Source organism: Cyrtonyx montezumae, unplaced genomic scaffold (genome assembly GCF_038088225.1).
Source record: "Cyrtonyx montezumae isolate F1298 unplaced genomic scaffold, pur_monq_1.0 scaffold_36, whole genome shotgun sequence".
Lineage (NCBI taxonomy): Eukaryota > Metazoa > Chordata > Aves > Galliformes > Odontophoridae > Cyrtonyx > Cyrtonyx montezumae.
Window position 1 is genome coordinate 5,083,407 of NW_027072041.1, and position 9,158 is coordinate 5,092,564.

A 9,158-nucleotide genomic window follows, 5' to 3' on the forward strand; every position below is an offset into this window, starting at 1 on the left:
AACCCGGCCATTATTCCTATCCGAGTCACGGCACCAATTGTTATAAATAGATTTGACGGACTAAGAATCAAAGAGTCAACTATTGAATTTTATTAATCAAATTGAGCAAGGAGCAAAGAGGCAATGCAGCGCTGGGCAACAGGGGACTCTGCGTTCCACCAACTGTCGCAACAGTTGAACCAATACCCGATCCTTTTATACAGTCCGTCTTCCGTATACGTGTCCTTTTCGCTTCCTCATTGCGGTGTACTCTGCGCATGATCCAGTTGTTGCTAGGGGGTCTTCTTCTGCCAGTAAGTAGTCCTCCTCCATATCTCCTTCTTGACCCTTTCTGGTGGCTTTTCCTTTTATGGTATGTTATTTATACAAACAAATCTCACTGCACAATCACTAGTCCTTGAACATGTTTAGGCTAGCTCCCGGTTTGCACAAGTTTTGTGTTTTCGCAAGCTAAGCTTTCTTATAGTAATGGCTATCTTTTGTGGCTTTCTTGACTGCTTAAGCAGAACATTCATCTGCGTTACATGCTAAATCACAAATCACGATTACTTATTTACAGGTCCCTTCCTTCTTACAGCGAACAAAAAGATTACTTTCTCACAATACAGAAAAAGGAAAGGGTTTATTCATCTTGCAAGCAAAGTTTATTAAATCTCCTAGCGTCCTAGTTCATCTAAACATACACAAATCCTGTAATAAAGTTTTAACATACATCTAGTATACCTGCTTTCTGAATACTTAGACTGAGTAAAATTTCATCCTGAGTCCTGCAAATTAACAATAAATATTTCTTACATCTTCTTCCCCAAACATGTTTATATTGCCTTGCACTTCAGGCCATTCTAATCCTTTATCTTTTCATGATATATGTACTTAACATTGTTAGTGATGCATCTGCATTCTGGCATCTTATTCCTCCATGTTTTTTCCAACAACTTTTTTTAATATCCTTTCTGAGCTGGTCCGAATATGTAACATGCAGATTACTTGAGAAGTACAGCATAGGCCTTAGCAGCTCTAAGTAAGTTCAGCTACAATACACTGAATAACAGATTCAGCTACTGTGTAAGCTTACTGCTACAGGGCTCATTGAATTTAAAATTACCATTGTCAGTTTATAGCTAGTTCCTCTAACCATATTCCTCCAACATATGTAATAGCTTTCTATCATTGTTAATTCCCGAGTGATTTATGAACAATTCAAATTGCTTCAGTGTACAAAAATATATTCTTTAGAATATACACATTCAATCAATATAAAGGCCAGTCAAAGCATGACTGATGGAAGGAATCCTATAAGAATAACACATCGTTGGTACTCAACATCTGAGGGTTACAGAGCTAAAGCTTTAGCTACAAATCCATTTGTGTTGTATGAACTATGGTTATGGACATAAACATGGGCATCTGCCTAGTTGGTTGTCCTGCCAAGTAGCACAGTCCTGAGGGTTTCAATTTGTATCAGACTGAACTGAGGCACTCTGGATCATCATGCTGTGTCCTGCTGATCTGAAATAAAAAGTACACACCTTTAACTTGAGTCATTTCTATGTTTGCATGTGACATCAGCATATATTTGAAACTACCACTACCAAGACACATCTTTCATTTATGTTTTGTCTCATTTTACTTTTCTTTTTTAGATTCTTAGTAAATAGCAGTGAATTCACCTATTATTTAATGAAATCTAATTTCAGTGAATTTAAAGACATACTTTATTATGACAGAGTAAATATGTGTAAGGCAAACACATTCGAGGCTGATATGTATAAAGTCTATAATATGTTTACATAGGGAGACAACAGAACTATCAAATCCTTGCAGCATTTCCATACAGAGTAGCAAGCTTTTAGTTAACTTGGAATTCTGTAAACAAATTCAATTTCCAATAAAATCACTTACATCCTTCCCTCAGCTTTTTTACTTCCTGTATTATATCACTATACACACAGGATAAAAGCTCCTCTTGGGATTTAGTTCCATCTAAATAAACTAAGAAAAAAAGAATTAAAAAAATCATTATTTCTGTGCCAGTTATATGTTATCCATAGTAACAATTAGCAAAATTTTCAGTATTCCTATGGTGCAGGGAGGAAAAAATAAAAGGCAAGAACAGTGCAACCCTCTGCTTCTTTCCCAAATTCAGTTTGAATGTTAGAAAGTAACACAGTGTACAAGTATTCCAGTTAATAATTAGTTTACAAATTTTTATAGTAAAAAAAATCTCCTTCTAGAGATCTGGAGTTACAGTAATAGCATTAGGACAGTAGAGCTGGAATAATTCAATAGAAAGGTTCCAATGCAGTAGGAAGTTTCAGGTTCTCCCTCAGCTTTAGGGTTTCAGTAAGCAGAGAAAGGACACTGAAGTTCTCATTCTCATTGCACAGTAAGCAGCAGTGCCCTGCATGCTGATGAAGAACCATCTGACCTCTTTTCCCTGAGACTCAGTCCAGAATTAGGCAGTTCCAAGAGCTTCATGAGTGCGAACATTGCACAAACTCATAGCACCACTACGTCTGACACTAATTTGACAAGACTAATGGCTGCAGTATGTACCAAAAAGTACTTGCAAAGTGTCCTATAGTTTTCAACAGGACTTCATACAGGATCTTCGTGCATCAGATACTGTCTCAGAAGTTTCCTGGTTAGTCATAGACATGTACTCAAACATGCACATGCAAACTAGTATGTTAGCAGATTTAGTGTTCAAAAAAATTATATTTTTTAAGCTCATAATTACTTAGAAGAATAACAAGATACAACCTTGAAGACAAAAATAAATAAATAAATAAACAAACCAACAGAAAAGTCAAAAAGCTATTGTGCAACTGTCACAATAATATTTGAAGAAAATTTTGTCTGTTACAAAAAATACCACTGACAACCAACCAAAATCCAGAAATGTGCCCCATTTAATCATTTTGTATGTTTAAAATTAAGGATATCATACCAATGTTACTTGCACTTTCTTCCAACTCATTTTTATATTTCAGGTACATAGGCCACACATGTCCATCGAAGTACCCAGGTGTATCTGCTGGCTGATAGACTCTGGTGCTACACAGAAACATACGTGCTTTCCCATGCAAGTTTTACATTACACTCCCAACCCAGTGTTTAAAAAAGTATATACAGGCAAGGATGCTTCATAACTACTGGAACAACAGAGGCTACCTTGTTATAAAATGATCTGTGATATGAATTCTTCCTAATCTAATTCTGCAAATCAAATTAAATTAAAGACAAGGTAAAAGGAGTTTAACTGAAAAATGTATTACATATAAATTAGGTTGTATTGAAAATTTACCTAAAGAAATTACCTTTTTTATTATTATTATTATTATCTCTTTTTATTGGTGAAGATTTCTCAAGCTTCAACTCACTAGAAATTCAGATACTAAACTCCTGAAAGGGAAATCTAGTCAAGAGCCAAGAAAGTGGAGACAGCTAAACCCAACTGACTGGAGAAATGCTTGACTCATATATCAAATTTTGATTTTGTGCAAATATCTTGCTCCAAGCACACAGTTGTGTTTCAGATATGAAACCAAGTCAGTCACTGGCTCAATATTCCAAATCAAATTTGCAGTTTAACTATTGTACAGTCTAAATGAAGTGTACAGGAAGAAAACACAAAGATTGGTACTTTAATTATCAACATATATCTGAATGTTTGTTTTTTTTTTTCCCCATTTTACATTAGTTTAATTCTAGCATTTAGTTGGTAATCTAAATAGTTTTTCTGGGCAACAAATTTGTTTCAGTGTTTGTAAAACACTTAAAATCATAATATATATAAAAACAAAACAAAAACAAACAAAAAACACTTATCTGAATGCTTCTGTTAATGTTTGCTAAATACCCACATTGTTGTCTTATATCTGTCTTATATAAAGATTAAATCTTATATCTTAATTACATTAAATCTTATATCTGTCAATCACTAAAGAAAAGCTGGTACCAAAAAAAAAAAAAAAAAAAAAGCACAGGTTAGGGGATACAATCACCATTTGTGAACAACAGCTGAATAATCTTACCTCCTTCTCCTTTTACACTCTTCATATGGAAGAGTCAAAAAATATCTTCTATTCCAGAGTTCATTAAGTGGCCTAAGATATCAACATAGAATCACAGAATGATAGAATCACCAGGATTGTAAAAGACCTCTCAGATCATCCAGTCCAACTGTCCATCTATCACCAGTATTTCCCACTAACCCATGTCCCCCAGTACCACATCTAAATATTTCTTGAACACTTCCAGGGATGGTGACTTCACCACTCCCTGGGCAGCCCATTCCAGCACCTGACCACTCTCTTGAAATATTTCCTAACATTCAACCCTAATCTCCTCTGGCACAAGATGAAGCCATTCCCTCTAGTCCTTTTGCTAGTTATGTGGGAAAAGAGGCTGACTCCCACCTCACCATAATCTCCCTTCAGGTAGTTGAAGAGAGCCATAAGGTGTCCCCTGAGCCTCCTCTTCTCCAGATTAAGCAATTCCAGCTCCCTCAGCTGCTCCTCACAGTGAGGATGCTTATGTTTAGCACTCTCTTTTTAGGACAGTTTTCTATGTATCAGTTTTCATATTACTACTTACTCATAATTATACAGCAGAAAGCCTTCAACAATCAAAATATGAACATCTTCTGTCATTTTTAGACTGTTACATGTGTCCATTGGTTCTTCAGTCACAACAGCTGAGCTTGTATGGCTGTCAATCCAGTTGTGAATACTTTTCACCATTTCATCCATGTACAGAGCATCGAGAACTAGAGGAATAAAAATGTTAGATACCCATTAGAAATACTAAAAAAGAAAAAGGGCCCTGAAGTGCCCTAAATCAAAGAAAAAAAAATCTACAGGTAAATTTCAATGAAAGGGAACACTTTTACCCCCAGAAGTCTCTTAGGCATGTAAGTAGTTCCACATCTGCAACTGATGATACCTTGAAACAAATACTTTTCCCATGATTGGGCTATATTTGGTGTGTGTGGCCAAAAAGGGTCTGAATTCACCTCACAGACTTTTTCCATACAGAAATAAATTGCTATCCTATTCCATAGAGCTTGTAAACTCTTAGCCCAAAGACTTCTACCCTACTGTCAGTTATCACTTAATCAAGTCAAGGAATGGGGCTCAAAAATCCTTTGCTTTGTTTTTCTATTAAGTTTTAGATATTCGGATGGTGGAGAGGGGAGGTTTGGACTGATGGGATGCAATTTAACAACAATTACAATGTAGCACATGTTTTTTTTTTGTTTTTTTTTGTTTTGTTTTTTCCAGAGATAGATGTCACATAAGTTACTGAACAGAAGGCAGGCATTGGATAATGTAAGAACAAATAAACTTTACAGTAATACTTAAAAGTGGCATTAAGTCCAGACAGATGAACTTAACTCATCCAGTTTCACAATCAACTTTAATTTAGTGTAGAAATTGAGCCACAGACTGCATTAACTGATGAAAGTCAGTTTTTACTTACAATTCAAGGTTCTGGGCAATGTTTAGAGTTACACATTTTGTGATCACCAAGTATCAAAAGAGATTAGCTAATAATCAACTGATTATAATTAGTCATGATCTAAAACAAAGCACTGGCAGGAAGTGGATCTGGGTCTAGAAGTTCGCACAACTAAACTGGCATGTTGAACTGGCATTGTCAGAATTCAGAAACATTCTGGTAAGATCTGACATGAGATAAAGGTGCCTGGATCAGACCCAATTTTATCTGATTGGGAACATAATGAAGAAAGAAACATGATGGTGAAGATAACCAGATATTTATTAATGTGAAAAAAAAACATCACTACATGGAATGAGGTTTAGCTTACGCCAGTGCTTCAAGTCAAGAGACTTTCAAGTGATCAGAACCATTTGCTACTGGACCAGATGCAATAGTAGAAGAAAAGACTAAAAAGAGGAAAGGGAAAGACAAGAAACAGCTTCAGTAGTTTTCTAATTCAACAGGTTTTCTTTTTTCTTCTCAGCGAGGTGAGAGAAACTGAAATAAGGATAATTTGTTTCCTACCTTGTCAGAACAGACAGGGAACGTAAGAGTTACTTGCTTAGAAGAGACAGGCAACAAAGTGTTGAAGCTCAGCACAACATGATCAACACAGAAACATCACAAAGTTACTAACCATCATAGAGCTTAAATCCACGCTCATCTGTTTCTACTTCAGACTCGGGCTAAAGACCAAAAACAAAAAAAAAAAAAACAAAAAAAAAACCAACATAATTTTCAATGGTGCTTTTATAAGCACTTTCACAGGTTTGTTTTCTTTAGTTACAAACATGAGGGTTATACACCTCTGTACCATAACTGATAAATTAGTCTTCAAAATTTAAATGCTGCACAAAGCTATTACAATTTAATAGGAACACTTTATTTCTTCTTTTCTAACAACAGATTCTCCAAATCATCATTCTTAAGTTCACTAGAACTTCACCTTTCAGAACGAAGAACAAGTTCAACCTCTTTAACAAAGAACTTTGATATTCATTAAAATGTTTGATATTTTTTTTTCGTTTCTTGACTACGGAAATGAAGAACTATATATTGTTGCATAGCAGTAACAAAGCATGAAATAACAAAGCAATAACATTAACTCCGTTAACATGCAGTATCTTCAAAAATGTATCCAGCATACACCCATTCCTTACTTTGAAAGAGCATCAAATACACACTCAATTACTTTTGCTGAGAATACTCAGTGGTTTTGGCCACTGGAAGTTTAATTACCTCAGCGCTCACAAAGTTAACATTACTTTAAGCAGCATCACTGTTAACTGTCCATTAACAGAGAACTGAAAAGAGCAGAAATTATACTAGATCTACTCAAGTCCACTTTTACTTAACGGGTCTTTCAAAAAAAAACACATTACCTTAAAGAAGTCATCCTGAGACATCGTATCACAGTTTGGAAGCAGTTTCTTAAGCTTTTCTGCCAACGTTGTTTTTCCTCCATTTGTAACTCTGAGTTAGAAAACAGAAACTGCATCAGACAAGATCTCTCTTTTAGACATATACACAACTATGCACACACACACCTCTACAATAGTGTAAACCACATAGACACAATTCACTCCTGTCTGTCTCCCTACCTCCAAGAGGTTTATTAACATTAAACACATTCTTGAAATTCTCTGGCAAGCTCTAACAGCTTTCAGAGAGTAAATACAAGGGGGACAATAAAGAAATTAGAAGTGGTACCTAAGACCTCCAATAGAGGCAGGAGTAATTTTGTAGGAGTTATACATAATAAAAAAGATTGTTATATGGTGTATTTGTAAACTATTTTCAAAAGTGATCCAGTCAGAAGTAGAAATTACGCCACAATTCATTCTGAAAGGAAGACTAGTCTCAAGCTGCTGAGGAAATTTAATTTGCTAATACTTACCCTCCAAGGCCAATAACCAGTATTTTCATAGCTTGTTTTCTATCCAGTTCTTCCTTTCCACTGTCAAAAACAGTCAGTGAAAACTCCCAATTCAGCAAAAACAACAGCAATTAAGAAATTCCAGTTACAGATAAGACTTCTTTTCTGTCTTTTATTTTTTCCCCACAAACCCACTGACAGAACCTCAACTGCTTGTTCAAATGCTAAAAAAACCCTCCAATGCAGATGCTGCATCACAGATTTCTTTCTGTGCATTTTACCTTAGACAGTACTTAATGATTTGAGGAGGACTCGGAGAGATTCAGTTCTACCACTACTGATTAGCACAGAAGTACCTGGAAAAAAAACATAATCCTAGCTCAATCATTAACAATATCCAAATGACTAGGTAAATAAATGCTGAAGTGGAAAAACAAATAAACAAACAAAAAAGCCAATTATAAAATAAAACCAAACCAACCAAACAAAAAACCAGTGGCATGTGCTGAGGGAAGAAAGATGTTTCAAAAATTCTTGAAAGGTTATAGCAGATTACATCCAAAGACTTAAACATCTCAGTTTTAGCAGAGTAAGTACTCAGTGCTCCCTTGTCACAGTCAACAGCACAGATCACTAAGTGCTCCACCACATTAACAGATTCACTAAAACTATTGTAATGTCAGTCTAAGCCCTCCTAGCCACCCTAACAGTGAGAAGAAATAGGTGGCAGCTGATCTTCCCTGGAAGAGATCAAAGACTGAAACTCGAAAACAGGCTATGTTTGTTCATCCATATTCTAGTTGCTGCCAAGAAAACAACTAAGGGGTTGTCTAGCTGAACACCTCCAGCTGTCAGTGTTGCTCAAAGACACAGTCCTGACTTTTCTAACTCCTTCCCAGGACCTTCTTCTTTGGAACAGGTACTTACTTCTCTTGGCAGCAGCGCAAGTCTACGGACATCAGCAACACGGTTTGACACCTGTCAAGTGCTGTTTTCCAAGAGCACACACCAGATATCAACTATTTAACGAATATCCAAACACTTGTTTTTCACCAGTAACTCCCAAGTTCCACAATTCGGTGTGTGTTTATGGCATTGGCTATCTACAGGGAGTGTGTAAGCAGATTACCTGTTCTCAGGACATGATGAAACTTGATCCACAAAAAAAAACCAATGCTATTTTCAAACTAAACTGGCACTAAGGTTTGTGTTCTGGGGGATTAGCCTTTGTCCCACAAAAACACTGTGGTACAACCCAAATAACATCTGGCAACAGGTGCTGAGCTTTGGACTCAACTTACGTCAACAGCAATATCAAAGTTAATCCCATTTAAAGGGGAAAAAAAAAAACACCAGAAAAAAAGAAAAAAAAAGACAAAAACCATCATCTCTGCCTCCCTCAGAACAACATACAACCCAAAGTCCGAGGGCAAACTTGTCTCCAGCGTTACTGCACACAGCTCCGAAACCACTCCGCCTCTTTAAAGGGCCAAGCTAAGTTCCACTGCAGCACTCTCACAAGGGCTGCCTCGGGCCGAGCACTTAACGTGCAACTACAGCATCCAATTGGGCCCACCCACGCTCCGAGAGCTCCCACGCGGAGCTGACCCGCGAGACTCTGAGCTCAGCACTCAGTCCGCACACGCGCACAGCCCACCCCTACCGCTCCTCGCCGAGCTCCGGCGGCCCAGCCGTCAGCGCCCCACGGCACGAGCCCCGCCCTCTCCGGCACCGCACATTTCGATTGGCCACCTCCTCAGCTCGCGCTCTCCCATTG

At 37.1% G+C, this 9,158-nt stretch overlaps 1 protein-coding gene across 2 annotated transcripts; it reads right to left on the reverse strand.

Moving 5' to 3' along the window:
* Positions 1-1,204: 1,204 nt before the first annotated feature.
* NMRK1 (nicotinamide riboside kinase 1) lies at positions 1,205-8,944 on the reverse strand. Of its 2 annotated transcripts, none has more exons than XM_065745577.1 (9): positions 8,795-8,944; positions 7,403-7,737; positions 6,888-6,978; positions 6,143-6,191; positions 4,600-4,771; positions 4,038-4,109; positions 2,951-3,057; positions 1,903-1,992; positions 1,205-1,509 (listed from the first exon to the last, which is right to left on the reverse strand). In XM_065745577.1, exons 2-9 carry the CDS (start codon positions 7,429-7,431, stop codon positions 1,490-1,492), a joined length of 630 nt encoding a protein of 209 aa, XP_065601649.1. In that variant the 5' UTR covers positions 7,432-7,737; positions 8,795-8,944; the 3' UTR covers positions 1,205-1,489. The 2 variants fall into 2 exon arrangements, with proteins under 2 accessions (XP_065601649.1, XP_065601648.1); XM_065745576.1 differs by lacking the exon at positions 8,795-8,944 and having other exon boundaries at positions 7,403-7,462; positions 7,663-8,150.
* Between the last annotated feature and the right edge of the window lie 214 nt (positions 8,945-9,158).

What these genes read in the sequence shown, in the direction of transcription:
- NMRK1 (XM_065745577.1), bottom strand. Translation starts at nt 7,431, where the DNA reads ATGAAAATACTGGTTATTGGCCTTGGAGG. An exon ending in CTGGTTATTGGCCTTGGAGG is followed by an intron (nt 6,979 to 7,402) that starts GTAAGTATTAGC and finishes TTTCTAACTCAG; the next exon opens with AGTTACAAATGGAGGAAAAA. An exon ending in GAGTGTAAAAGGAGAAGGAG is followed by an intron (nt 3,058 to 4,037) that starts GTAAGATTATTC and finishes GTTTCTGTGTAG; the next exon opens with CACCAGAGTCTATCAGCCAG.